Source organism: Cetorhinus maximus, chromosome 23 (assembly GCF_964194155.1).
Source record: "Cetorhinus maximus chromosome 23, sCetMax3.hap1.1, whole genome shotgun sequence".
NCBI classification, from domain to species: domain Eukaryota; kingdom Metazoa; phylum Chordata; class Chondrichthyes; order Lamniformes; family Cetorhinidae; genus Cetorhinus; species Cetorhinus maximus.
In genome coordinates this window covers 24,473,734-24,488,608 of record NC_135901.1, presented here as the reverse complement: position 1 = coordinate 24,488,608, position 14,875 = coordinate 24,473,734, and the positions used below count along the sequence as shown (strand labels likewise).

The 14,875-nt window shown below is 46.0% G+C and overlaps 3 protein-coding genes across 6 annotated transcripts in view; 2 read left to right on the top strand and 1 right to left on the bottom strand.

Annotated features, from left to right (window-relative positions):
* Positions 1-14,875, bottom strand: part of LOC144697062 (uncharacterized) — a 464,933-nt gene that overhangs the window by 109,211 nt on the left and 340,847 nt on the right. The window lies entirely within an intron of this gene.
* LOC144697259 (uncharacterized) overlaps positions 1-14,875 on the top strand; it is a 488,548-nt gene that overhangs the window by 426,179 nt on the left and 47,494 nt on the right. The window lies entirely within an intron of this gene.
* Positions 1-14,875, top strand: part of LOC144696985 (uncharacterized) — a 59,199-nt gene that overhangs the window by 42,416 nt on the left and 1,908 nt on the right. Inside the window, exons 3-4 of one of the 4 annotated variants that reach the window (XM_078568727.1) lie at positions 203-528; position 782. In XM_078568727.1, coding sequence (XP_078424853.1) covers positions 203-528; position 782 — 327 coding nt within the window. Of the gene's footprint in view, positions 1-202; positions 529-781; positions 783-7,612; positions 7,745-8,169; positions 8,221-9,373; positions 9,481-14,875 lie in introns of those variants that run through there. The other 3 variants (XM_078568726.1, XM_078568723.1, XM_078568724.1) reach the window with 3 other exon arrangements.

Here is a 14,875-nt window from a genome sequence, read left to right as displayed (position 1 = left end):
GGAGAAACCATGGAAATGTGGGGACTGTGGGAAAGGATTCAAATACCAATCGCGGCTGGAAACTCATCGACACATTCACACTGGGGAGAGACTATTCCCCTGCTCCTTGTGTGGGAAGGGATTCACTCGGTCATCCGACCTTCTGAGACACCAACTCACTCACACTGAGGAGAGGCCGTTCACCTGCTCCATGTGTGGGAAGGGATTCATTAATTCATCAGACCTTTGGACACACCAGCGAGTTCACACTGGAGAGAGGCCGTTCACCTGCTCCGCCTGTGGGAAGGGATTCACTCAGTCAGCCCACCTGCTGGCCCACCAGAGAGTTCACACTGGGGAGAGGCCATTCACCTGCTCTGAGTGTGGGAAGGGATTCTCTCGGTCATCCCACCTCACTTCACACCAACTGGTTCACACAGACAAGAGACCTTTTAAATGTTCTGACTGTGAGAAGAGCTTTAAAAGCAGGTCCCAGTTGCTGACACACCAACACATTCACACTGGGGAGAGGCCATTCACCTGCTCCGAGTGTGGGAAGGGATTCATTCATTCATCCGACTTTTTGATACACCAGCGAGTTCACGCTGGGGAGAAGCCGTTCACCTGCTCCATATGTGGCAATAGATTCTCCCGATTATCCCTGCTCAAGGCACACCAACTGGGTGACACTGATCAGAGACCTTTTAGATGTTCTGACTGCGAGAAGAGCTTTAAAAGCAGATGTAAATTGCTGGCACACAAACGTACGCACACTGGGGAGAGGCTGTTCACTGGCACAGAGTGTGGGAAGTGATTCGTCCATTCATCCCACTTGGTGAGACACCAGCGAGTTCAGAATTGACTGCAGGGGTTGGATTCTGCTGTTGTTAATCACATCCAGGACTGAACCCTGTTCATTCTGAAAGTTGGCATTTCTTTCTGCTGATGTTAATAATTGAACTGAAGTTTAATATTCTGTTTATATATCAAATAAATCAGCTTTGTTGTAGATACATTGTTGTAGATTTTTGTCTTTCCCACCTGAGTGTTTAACATCACATGGCTGGAGCTCAGAAAGGACAATCTGTGGGAGGATCATATGGCAGGAACAGAACTTCAGCCTGGACACAGCCTGGCACGATGACCATCCACATGTTTATTCCACAGCGTTTATTCTCCATCTGGCTATCTGACCTTTTCAGTTTTTACTGTTTACACTGATCTCCATGGTAACACAGATATTGTGTTTCCTTCTCTTGCTACTGAATACTCAATCTAAGACTTGTTTCTCCCAATTAATGTAGAACATCATATGGACCTTCCCAAGTAACCCACCCAGGCCCCCCCTGTTTAACAATGCTTTTAATATCACATCATCTCCAATTGAACAGTTAACCTAACGGGTGGGGCTTTTCTCCCTGGAGGTGTTGAGATGGGCAGCACCATCTTCTCCACTGCCTGTGGCAGGGAGGATGTGGAGGTTCTGGAGGAACTGGTCCTGAGTCTGTCGAGTAGCAATGGGGAGTGGGACCCCGGGGGCGGGGGATTTACAATCTGGATTGGCCGAGCTGAAGTACGCTGTGACCGGGGGAGTGAAGAGGAGTGGAGTGAATGGTCATTGAGATACCAGGTGAGGCAGTAACCTAGTCATTGGCCTTGACCTGATCATCAGCTCCCTTCATGACAGCTTCTTTCAGTGTAATTTCTCCAGAGTGATTTAAGACCTCGGCCATTGCACAGGGCTCTGGGTGGTAGGGGGTTTGGAAATGTGGTTCCACACCCACAAGACGACAGAGCTGCTGTATTACTTCTGCTGTAAAATAAGAAACATTATCGCTCTCTATCCTTTTCAGAAAGCCCCATCTGGTTCCCAAAAGATTTTAGATGTAGTGACTGCATCATTTTTACGGACAGGGAAAGCTTCAATCCAGCAGGGGAGTTTTAAAAGCAGGTACCAGTTGCTGACACACCATTCACACTGGGCAGAGGCTGTTCACCTGCTCCGAGTGGGGGAAGGGATTCATTCATACAACTGACTTTCTGATACACCAGCGAGTTCAAACTGGGGAGAGGCCATTCAACATACCTATAACTACCAGGGTATACCAGTCCCCCCTTTTTACTGTGGGCAGTGGGCCTGTACAATTAATCTGCATTGTTTCCCAGAGGGCATCATTCAGATGGCCGTGTCCAATGGGATCATTTATTTCATAGGTCTGGATTAATTTGGACACAGGCTCAGGTGGTGATGGCCATCCTGATGCATCCTCAGCCACCAATAGTAATTATGTAATATATCAAGGACTTGAAAAAGCAAAAGTGCCCCAATTTGATCCATAGAAAAAATTAATTCTTTTCAAGGCATTGAGGTGTGACCCAAGTCCAACAAGGCCATCCTTGTGATAGAAAATCTCATGATGGATAACATGTGAGTCCTTACTTGCTGTGAGGGATGAGGGAAACTCTTTCCTATGGTGTACAGCCTTTTTGACTACAGTCACATCAGGGTCAGGGTCCTGACAAGCTTTTAAATCAGGTTTAACTGGAGTCTGTCATACCGGTGCCAACGATTGTGATTTGGGTGGATCCCATGGAATCCCTTCTGGTGCAGTTTCCCTGGTGAATCAGTCTGCCTGCTTATTACCATCAACCTCTTCACTAACTGCTGCTGCTGATGTCCCTTCACCTTGCAAATATCAACTTGTCCTGGACACTTACCAGCAATATTGTGGACAATTCCAGTGGTGTTGTCATTGGACTGGTAATCCAGAGACCCAGGGAAATGCTCTGGAGACACAGGTTCAAATCCCACCACGGCAGATGGTGGAATTTCAATTCAATAAAAATCTGGAAGTAAAGCCTAATGATGGCCATGAAACCATTGTTGATTGTTGTAAAAACCCATCTGTTTCACTCATGTCCTTGAGGGAAGAAAATCTGTTGTCCTTACCTGGTCTGGCCTACACGTGACTCCAGACCCACAGCAATGTGGTTGACTCTTACATGCTCTCTGAAATGGCCTAGCAAGCAACTCAGTTGTAACAAACCACTACAAAGTCACAAAAAAGGAATGAAGCCAGATGGACCACCCAGCATCGACGTAGGCACTGGAAATGACAATGTCTTCCTTACTAACATCTGGGGGCTAGTGCCAAAATTGGGAGAGCTGTCTCACAGATTAGTCAAGCAACAGCCTGACAAAGTCATCCTCACAGAATCATGCCTTGCAGATAATGTCCCAGACACCACCATCACCATCCCTAGGTATGTCCTCTCCCATCGGCAGGACAGGCCCAGTAGATGTAGTCGGGAGGGAGTTGCCCTGGGAGTCCTCAACATCGACTTTGGACCCCATGAAGTCTTATGACATCAGGTCAAACATGGGCAAGCAAACCTCCTGCTGATTACCACGTACAGCCCTCCCTCAGCTGATGAATCAGTGCTCCTCCATGTTGAACACCGCTTTAAGGAAGCACTGAGGTCAGTAAGGGTGCAGAATGTACTCTGAGTGGGGGACTTCAATGTCCATTACCAAGAATGCTTCGGTAACACCACTACTGGCCGAGGCCTAAATGACATACTTGCTAGATTGGGTCTGCGGCAGGTGATGAGAGAACAAGAGTGAAAAACATACCTGGCCTCACCCTCACCAACCTGCCTGCTGCAAATGCATCTGTCCATGACAGTATCGATAGGAGTGATCACCGCAGAGTCACTGTGGAGACAAAGGCCCGCCTTCACTTTGAGAATACCCTCCATCATGTTGTGTGCCACTACCATTGTGCTAAATCGGATAGATTTCAAACAGACCTAGCAACTCAAGACTGGGCATCCATGGGGTGCTGTGGGCCATCAGCAGCAGCAGAATTGTATTCGAACGCAATATGTAACCTTATGGCCCGGCATATCCCCCACTCTACCATTACCATAATGCCAGGGGATCAATCCAGTTTCAATGAAGTGTGCAGGAGAGAATGCCAGGAGCAGCACCAGGCATACCTAAAAATGCGGTGTCAACTTGGTGAAGCTATAAAACAGGACTACTTGCATGCCAAACAGCATATACAGAAAGTGTTGGACAGGCTAAGCGATTCCACAACCAACGGATCAGATCTAAGCTCTGCAGTCCTGCCACATCCAGTCGTGAATGGTGGTGGACAAATAAACAACTCACTGGAGGAAGAGGCTCCACAAATATCCCCATCCTCAATGATGGAGGAGCCCAGCATATCAGTGCTAAAGATAAAGCTGAGGCATTTGCTACAATCTTCAGCCAGAAGTGCCAAGTGGATGATCCATCTCAGCCTCCTCCAGAGGTCCCCAGCATCATGGATGCCAGTCTTCTGTCAAGTTGATTCACTCCACGTGATATCAAGAAACGGCTGAAGGCAATGGATACTGCAAACGCTATGGACCCTGACAATATTCCGGCAATAGTATTCCAGATCTTGCCGCGCCCCTAGCCAAGCTGTTCCAGCACAACTACAACACTGGCATCTACCCGGCTATGTGGAAAGTTGCCCAGTTTTGTCTTGTACACAAAAAGCAGGACAAATCCAACCTGGCCAATTACTCGACCCTCAGTAAAGTAATTGAAGGGGTCATCAACAGTGCTATCAAGTGGCACTTGCTTAGCAATAACCTGCTCACTGACGTCCAGTTTGGGTTCTGCCTGGGCCACTCAGCTCCTGAATTCATTACAGTCTTGGTTCAAACATAGACAAAAGAGCTGAACTCCCGAGGTGAGGTGAGAGTGACTGCCTTTGACATCAAGGCTGCATTTGACAGAGCTTGGCATTAAGGAGCCCTTGCAAAACTGGAGTCAATGGGAATCAGGGGAAAACTCTCCGCTGGTTAGAGCCACACTTAGCACAAAGGATGGTGGTTGTGGTTGTTGGAGGTCAGTCGTCTCAGTTTCAGGGCATCATTGCAGGAATTCCTCAGGGTTTTGTCCTTGGCCCAACCATCTTCAGCTGCTTCATCAATGACCTTCCTTTCGGTATAAGGTCAGAAGTGGGGATGTTCGCTGATGATTGCACAATGTTCAGCACCATTCGCGACTCCTCAGACACTGAAACAGTCCATGTCCAAATGCAGCAAGACCTGGACAATATCCAGGCTTGGGCTGACAAGTGGTAAGTAATATTCGCACCACACAAGTGTCAAACAATGAATCATCTCCAAAAAGAGAGAATCCAACCATCGCCCTTTAATGTTCAATGGCATTATGATCATTGAATTCCCCACTATCAGCATCCTGGGGATTACCATTGACCAGAAACTGAACTGGACTAGCCATATAAATGATATGGCTACAAGAGCAGGTCAGAGGCTAGGAATCATGCAATGAGTAACTCACCCCCTGACTCCACAGAGCCTGTCCACCAACTACAAAGCACAAATCAGGAGTGTGATGGAATACTCCCCTCTTGCCTCAATGAGTGCAGCTCCCACAGCACTCAAGAAGCTTGACACTGTCCAGGACAAAGCAGCCCGCTTAATTGGCACCACATCCACAAACATTCACTCCCTACACCACTGACAAACACTAGCAGCACTGTGCACCATCTACAAGATGCACTGCAGGAATTCACCAAGGCTCCTTCGACAACACCTTCCAAACCCACGACCACTACCATTTAGAAGGACAAGGGCAGCAGATGGATGGGAACTCCACCACATAGAAATTCCGCCCCCCCACCAAGCCACTCACCATACTGACTTGTAAATATATCGTTGTTCCTTCACTGTCACTGGGTCACAATCCTGGAACTCTGCCCCTAACAGCACTGCGGGTGTACCTACATCACAGGGACTGCAGCAGTTCAAAAAGGCAGCTCCCCACCATCTTCTCCACGGCAATTAGTGATGGGCAATAAATGCTGGCCCAGCCAGCGAAGCCAACAACCCATCAATGAATAAAACAAATCCCAAGTCATTCGGAGTTTGGAGTGGTTTCATTTCCGTGTTTTGTTTTGCCAGAGAGGTAGGTTTTCTCTGAACGAGTTACAACCAAAGGAGCTTTGAGAATAGTTGCCAATTGTCTCAGTGACGGTTTGAAGGACTGTGATGATAATAACCTCACATTTCTGGGCTAAGTATTGTGGTGGGTATTTAATAAGGATGCTACAGCTGTCATGGGGAATCAAAGACACAGCAACAGTCTGATACAGTCCTTGTTCATAAAACCGAGACCAATCCACATAAACACCAGTGCAGTCTAACAGTGGTGTACCTTTAACAGGTTTGGACACGGCCTCCTTCATCTGACAGGTATGTGTGATTCTTTCATACTGCAACATCCCAGTCAATTGGTGATTGTGAGGTTACAGGATATTAAAACCTTTGCTTTGTAACTCCATAATTCTGCTCTATCACACCGGGATATTCCCTTAGCCTTTTATTAATTATGCCACTGTGGCCTATGGGATGTGTAGGGTTATTGAATTAAACTTTATGAAGTACCCTTCGTGCTTAACTAACTAGTGAACACTTAAACAAGAGCAACATATTGTGGATGCCACAGAAGACAAATAAGAACAGGTTCTGGAAAAACCCAGCAGCTTATTCATTCATTCAAGGGAGGTGGGCATTGCTGGCCAGGCCAGCATTTATTGTCCATCCCTATTTGCCCTACAGAAGGTTGTGGTGAGCTGTTTTCTTGAACCACTGCAGTCCATGTGATGTAGGTACACCCACAGTGGTGTTAGGAAAGGATTTTGACCCAGCGACAGTGAAGGAGCAGCAATATACTTCCAAGTCAGGATGGTGGGTGGCTTGGAGGGGATATTCCAGGTTGGGGTGTACCCATGTGTCTAATACCCTTGTCCTTCTAGATGGTTGTGGTCGTGGATTTGAAAGGAGGTGTCTAAGGAGCCTTGGTGAGTTTCTGCAGTGCACCTTATAGATAGTACACACTGCCGTCACTATGCAGTGGTGGAAGGAGTGAATGTTTGGAAGGGGTACCAATCAAGCGGACTGCTTTGTCTTGGATGTTGTCAAGCTTCTTGGGTGTTTTTGGAGGATTCTCTGACAGCATCTGTGGAGAGAGTAACAGAGTTAATGTTGAGTCCAGTATGACTCTTCTTCAGGACTGAAGTGAGGTAGAAATAAGGTGGATCTGAAGAAGTCATATGGACTCGATAAATCAATGCTGTGTCTCTCTCTCTACACATGCTGTTAGACCTGCTGAGTTTTTCCAACATTTTCTATTTTTTGTTTCAGATTTCCAGCATCCACAGTATTTTGCTTTTATCTATAGAAATAGGATGGGTTTTAAGCTGTTGAAGAAGAGGGCAGGGTCAGATAGAATAAAAGAGAAGGTCAGGGATAGTTTAGAGGGCGGTAGAGATTAAATAACAAAGGTGTAATGGAACGAAAAGCATAGGGAATGGTAATGGTTGTAATAAAGAAACAAAACCCAGTCAGTTTTAATGGCAGAGTAAAGGACAAAAGGCTGTCCAGTTCAGTTCTGAAGAAGAATCATATTGGACTCAAAACATTAATTCTGTTTCTCTCTCCACAGGTGCTGCCAGACCTGCTGAGTTTTCCCCACACTTTCTGTTTTTATTTCAGTGAACCCTTAATGCCTGCCCAGAACACTGGTCAATCGATCTTTCCACAGGGGTGAGTGTGTCTGAGAAGCATCCACCTGGAAAGCCTTTTCCATTCACCTCCTGCGTTATTACAGGAGATATACATGGATGTGACAGTGCCAACAGGTCTGTGGAATTAATTGGCTAGATCTTACAAACAACCAGCACAGGTATGTTGGACCGAATGGTTTCCATCTGTGCTGCATCATTCTATAAAACAGTGAATATTCAGTATCTGGGGATAGGCCGAGTAAGACAGAGGAACCAGTGGGTTTGAACCCAGCCAGAATCAGCAGGTTCTGTGGAGGAATGAAAGGGGAACCAGTGGGGAAAGCTTTAAAAGCTCAGCATTTTCCCACAGGAGAGCAGCCGTTTAAGACACTTTGGGTACGGAACAGGGCAGCGCGCAGATTTACAAGAATTTACTTTTTATTATTTTATCTCTATTGCGTAACAATATTATTTTCTGTTGTGCATTTCGATGTTCCAATGGCGCTGTTGTCACCCAACATTCCCTGCGGCTGTGAACGTGCCCTAGTCACTCTACAGGAGTCCAGTGCGCAGGTGCAGTGCTGGACTTCCAGGAGCATGCGCAGTGTCACTTTGCTCAGAGCCGTAAGAGGGTGACTGACGCGATTGGAAATTGGTGAGAGCGGGCGGATCAGGTCGGGAAAGCGAGAGGAGGAATGGAGCCGGCGAGTCGGGGTGGGAAGAAAAGGGAGGGGATGAATGGAGCCAGGAGCTGAGGAGCGGGGAGGCTTCGTAAACATCTGGATGTAGGCCGCAGGGCCCGAGTAAGGCCCTGCAAGTCCCATGTTTGCGGGTCTGGGTTTTTTTTCCCCGGGAACAGGCCCAGCCGCGAGCTTGGTTCAGCGGGGACTGGAGCGCATTCGTGGCCATCTCAGTGACGAAACAGAGTAGTCGGGGCCTCAGGGTCCCAGTGACCAGGAGAGAAAATTATTGACTCGTTTATTTTATTGTCATTCTGCACACAAGGGGTGGTGACAGGCCCAGGTTAACGGTCACCATCTTTAGGGGGGTAATGCGCGGCTGGCCTAACAATATAAGAATAAGAACATCAGAATTCGTAGTTGGCCATTTGGCCCATCTTGCATGCTCCACCATTCAATAAGATCATGGTCGATCAGACTGTGGCCTTAACTCCACTTTCTTGTATCCCCCCCACACCTCCCAACCCACCCAGTCTCATATAACCCTTGACTCTCTTGTAGATCAAAACTCTGTTTAAATCAGGATTGAATATGTTCAATGAATAGCCTCCACTGTGGGGAAAATATTTCCAGAGACTGACAACCCTCAGAAGAAATTTCGCCTCATCCTTGCATTAAACGGGAGAACCCTTACTTTTTAACCGTGCCCGTTGGTTCCAGATTCCTCCATGAGTGGAAGCAACCTTTTTGATCCATCCTGTCAAGCCCCCTCAGAACCTTACATATTTCAGTAAGATCACCTCTCATTCTCCTAAACTCCAATGACTATAGGACCAATTTGTTCAACATTTCCTCATAAGACAAACCCCAGGAATCAGCCTCATGAAAATTTTCTGAATGCCTCCAATGCAAGCATGTCCCTGCCTAAGTTACCTTGGGCCAGGAAGCAGGAGATGATGTTATAAATTTCTATCTTGGGCTGACAGGGATGGATTTTGGAAACTCCTTTTACAGGGAGTTAGCAGGAGAGGATTTACACACAGCAGACTCAAACCAAGAGAAATGTTTGTCTCTCCTGAATTTCTAACCACATCTGACACTTATGACTTTTGTAATTTCATTTTGCAGGGAGTTAGAAGATTCAAAGACTGCCAGATTTTTCTCTGACTCCAGTGCTCCTGATATGTTTTCAGCTGCAGGCTCCAGTAGATTCTAAATTTGAAATTATTTCAGAGGTGAGTATTATTGAACATGCATCTACAGTTTAGAGCTTTTAGTGATGTGCTGTGGTTCCATGACACTGGCGTTGGTGTGGTTCCTTTACTGTGGATCTGAATCCATTCTCATTTATTGCTCTGCTTCATATCTGCCCTCCCCAATCACCTGTCTGCCATTGTCTAGCTTCCTCTGCTTCTAATAATAGGGTATTTTAGTTATGTTTGGTAATTTGCTGTTATCTCTGCCAACTGTGTCTAAATCAGGTTTCCACATCTGCGTATCCCCTGGCTATTCACCACTGATTTACCAATTTTATCTTTCTGTGGTCAGGAATTGTTTTTCCTCCATTAGAGATTATTTCTCTTCCGCTTCTGAGCTTATATTGTCCATCAAATACTGCTCCATTTTTATTTCCTGTAATTCATTAACATTAATTTCTTTTTTATTTCCACAGCTACTGTCTGACCTGCTGAGTATTTCCAGCATTTGCTCTTTTTAATTCAGATTTCCAGTAACCACAGTATTTTGTTTTTGTTTGATTGCAGGTGTTACTCAAAGAACTGAATCTAGAAACAGAGATAAACCAATTAAGCACAGAATTGCATCAGGGTTGGTGTTGGTTGGGTGGGTTGGTCCCTGGCCTCCATGGTAGATTATCAGGGGGAGGTGGAATGTGGAATTGAGGCCACGATCAGATCAACCATGATCTTATTGAATGATGGAGTAGGCTTGAGGGGCCGACTGGCCTTCTGCTTCTAATTCGTATGTTAGACCATAAGACATAGGAGCAGAAATTAGGCCAATCGGCCCATCGAGCCTGCTCCGCCATTCAATCATGGCTGATAAGTTTCTCAACCCCATTCTCCCGCCATCTCCCCATAACCTTTGATCCCCTTACCAATCAAGAACCTATCTACCTCGGTCTTAAATACACTCAATGACCTGGCCTCCACAGCCTTCTGTGGTAATGAATTCCATAGATTCACCACTCTCTGGCTAAAGAAGTTTCTCCTCATCTCTGTTCTAAAAGGTCTTCCCTTTACTCTGAGGCTGTGCCCTCGGGTCCTAGTCTCTCCTACTAATGGAAACATCTTCCCCATGTCCACTCTATCCAGGCCTTTCAGTATTCTGTAAGTTTCAATCAGATCCCCCCTCACACTTCTAAACTCCATCGAGTATAGACTCAGAGTCCTCAAACGTTCCTCGTATGTTAAGCCTTTCATTCCTGGGAACATTCTCGTGAACCTCCTCTGAACCCTCTCCAGGGCCAGCACATCCTTCCTGAGATACGGGGCCCAAAATTGCTCACAATATTCTAAATGTGGCCTGACCAGAGCCTTATAAAGCCTCAGCAGCCTGCTTTTATATTCTAGTCCTCTCGAAATAAATGCCAACCTGCAAGTTAACCTTAAGAGAATTCTGGACTAGGACTCCCAAGTCCCTTTGCACTCCAGATTTCTGAATTCTCTCCCCATTTAGAAAATAGTCCATGCCTCTATTCTTTCTACAAAAGTGCATGACCTCACACTTCCCCACGTTGTATTCCATCTGCCACTTCTTTGCCCATTCTCCTAACCTGTCCAAATCCTTCTGCAGCCTCCCCACCTCCTCAGTACTACCTGTCCCTCCACCTATCTTTGTATCATCTTCAAACTTAGCCAGGATGCCCTCGTTCCTTCATCTAGATCATTAATGTATAAAGTGAAAAGTTGTGGTCTCAACATTGACCCCTGTGGAACTCCACTAGTCACCGGCCGCCATCCTGAGAAGGACCTCCTTATATCCCCACTCTCTGCCTCCTGCCAGACAGCTAATCTTCTATCCATGCTAGTACCTTGCCTCTAACACCATGGGCTCTTATCTTACTGAGCAGCCTCCTGTGCAGCACCTTGTCAAAGGCCTTCTGGAAGTCCAAGTAGATAACATCCATTGGCTCTCCTTTGTCTAACCTACTCGTTACCTCCTCAAAGAATTCTAACAGATTTGTCAGGCATGACCTCCCCTTGATGAAACCATGCTGACTTTGCCCGATTTTACCATGCACTTCCAAGTATTCTGAAATCTCATCCTTAATAATGGACTCTAAAATCTTACCAACGACCGAGGTCAGGCTAATCGGCCTGTAATTTTGCCTCACTCCCTTCTTAAACAAGAGGGGTTACATTAGCAATTTTCCAGTCCTCTGGGACCCTCCCTGACTCCAGTGATTCCTGAAAGATCACCACTAACGCCACCACTATCTCTTCAGCTATCTCCTTCAGAACTCTGGGGTGTAATCCACCTGGTCCAGGTGATTTATCCAGCTTCAGAACTTTCAGTTTTCCTAGCACCTTCTCCTTGGTAATGGCCAACATACTCACCTCTGCCCCCTGACTCTCTTGAACTTTGGGGATGTCACTCGTGTTTTCCACTGTGAAGACTGACGCAAAGTACCTATTCAGTTCCTCCGCCATTTCTTTGTTCCCCACTACTACTTCTCCAGCGTCATTTTCCAGCGGCCCAATGTCCACTTTTGCCTCTCTTTTACCCTTTATAGGTCTAAAAAAACTCTTGCAATCTTCTTTTATATTACTGGCTAGTTTACCCTCATATTTAATCTTCTCCCTCCTTGTTTCTTTTTTAGTTGTCTTCTGTTGGTCTTTGTAGGCTTCCCAATCCCCTGGTTTCCTACTGCTCTTCGCCCCATTGTATGCTTTCTCTTTAGCTTTTATGCTGTCCCTGACTTCCCTTGTCAGCCATAGTTGCCTCGTCCTCCCTTTAGTATGCTTCTTCTTCCTAGGGATGAATTTTTGCTGTCTCCCAAATTACTCCCAGAAACTCCTGCCATTGCTGTTCCACTGTCTTTCCTGCTAGGCTCATCTCCCAGTCAATTCGGACCAGCTCCTCCCTCATGCCTCTGTAGTTGCCTTTATTCAACTGTAATACCGTTACATCTGATTCCAGCTTTTTCCTCTCAAGTTGCAGGGTAAATTCTATCATATTATGGTCACTTCCTCCTCAGGGTTCCTGCACCTTAAGCTCCCTTATCAAATCTGCCTCATTACACATCACTAAATCTAGAATTGCCTGTTCCCTAGTGGGCTCCACCACAAGCTGCTCCAAAAAAACAACTTGTAGACATTCCACAAATTCCTTTTCTTGGGATCCACTACCAACCAGATTTTCCCATCGACCTGCATATTGAAATCCCCCATGATCACTATAACCTTGCCTTTCTTACACACCTTTTCTATCTCCTGGTGTATCTTGTGCCCCACATCCTGACTACTGTTCGGAGGCCTGTACATAACTCCCATTATGGTTTTTTTTACCTTTGCGGTTCCTCAACTCTACCCACACAGACTCTATATCATCTGACCTTACGTCGTTTCTTGCTTTCGATTTAATTTCATTTCTTACTAACAAAGCAACCCCACCCGCTCTGCCAACCTGCCTATCTTTTCAATAGGACGTATATCCTTGGATATTTAGCTCCCAGTCCTGATCCCCCTGCAGCCATGTCTCCACGATGCCCACCACATCATACCTACCAATTTCAATCTACGCCACAAGCTCATTTACCTTATTTTATATACTGCGTGCAATCAGATACAACACCTTCAGCCTGTATTTCCGGTACCCTTTCTCATTGTTGTCCCTTTATCTGATGTGCTTGAAGTTAGATTCCTAGCCCTTTCCAAACACTCTGTCCTATTTTGTGTTCTGGAGAATTTAATAGCCTCTCTTGGGCTCTCCTTTCTTTTCAGTTTTTTCATAATTTTCCATGAAGTTGAATCCACCCCCCACATGCTAACCTGCTGCTTTGTTTCCCATTAGTCATACTTCTTGGAGTTTTACCCTTAAAATATAGGTTCAAAAAAAATGTTCAAATATAGGTCCTTCTTCATGCATTCATAGTCTGATTATAATACAGAAGGAGGCCATTTATCCCATTGTGGCTGTGTTGGTTCTTTGCAAGAGCAATCAGCTCGTCCCATTCCCCTATCCTGTCCTTGTAGCCCAGCAATTCTATTCTCTTCAGGTATTTTATCCAATTCCCTTTTGAAAGCCTTTGTTGCATCAGTTTAGCTGGAGTGGAGATGGAGGAGAAACTGCTGGGTTTAACCCCGAGCACTTTGGAACCCAGTCGAGCCCAGCAATTTCCAGTATGAAATTGTCAAGGGAAGTACATCCTAGGAGAGATCAGCTTGCCAAACAGACACTGTCCCGACAATGTAAAAGGATATTATTTTAGGAGCAGGTATTTCTGTAGATGTTTTCAACCTATTTTACCAGTGCATATTTTAAAAATGTATCCTTGGGGTTTGGGCGTCACTAACAAGACCAGCAGCAGATATTACCAATTCCCAGTTGCCTGTGAATAAGACGATGTTTGACCTTCTTGAACCTCAGCAGTCCGTGTGGTGAAGGTGCTCCCACAATGCTGTTAGATAAGGAGTTACAGGTAACTCACTAGTGACAATGAGGGAACAATGATATATGTCCAGATCAACAACAACTTATATTTATATTGCGCTTGTAAGGAGTGTCTTAAAGGAGGAAAGCGAGGGAGAGGGCAGCAAAAAGTTAGGAAGGAAATTCCAGAGCTTGGGACCTGGGTAACTGAAAGAACGGCCAACACTGATGGAGCAATTCAAATTAGGAATGTTCAAGTGGCCGGAATTAGATGAGTTGCAGAGATTTCGAAGGTTGTCTGGCTGGAGGAGATTACAGAGGGAGGGATCATCACAGCCATGCCGGTAAACAAGGATGAGAATTTTAAAATTTAGATGCTTCTTAACCCAGAGCTTTAGTAGGTCAGCGAGCACAGGGCTGATGGGTGAACAAGACTTGGTGCGAGTAAGCACACGGGCAGCAGTGTTCTGGATCACCTAAAGATTACAGGGAGGTTGAACGTGGGAGGCTGACAGGAGTGCGTTAGGATAGTTAAGTCTAGAAGTAATAAAGGAATGTATGAGTGTTCTATCAGCAGATGAGCTGAGACTAGGGCCGAGTCAGGCGACGTTACTGAGGTGGTCTTGGTGATGGTGCAGATGTGTGGTTGGAAGCTCATCTCAGGATCAAATATTACACCAAAGTTGTGAACTTTAGCCTCAGACAAGTGCCAGGGGGAGGGATGAAGTTAGTGCCGAGGGAGTGGAGTTTGTTATGGGTACTGAAGACAATGGCTTTGGTCTTCCCAATATTTAAGTGGAGTAAATTTCTGCTCATCCAGTACTGGCCAGGACAGACAAGCCAGGATGATGTATGAGCTGGAGGGGAACTTGCAGGTGACGATGTTCACGTACACCTGCTACCTTGGCCTTCTAGGTGGTGAAGGTTGAGTGTTTGGGAGATTCTGTCAAAGTTCCGTTTGAGTTTCAGTTACATAAAATCCTTCTCCTCAGCCTCCTGCCTCTTCCACCCCATCTC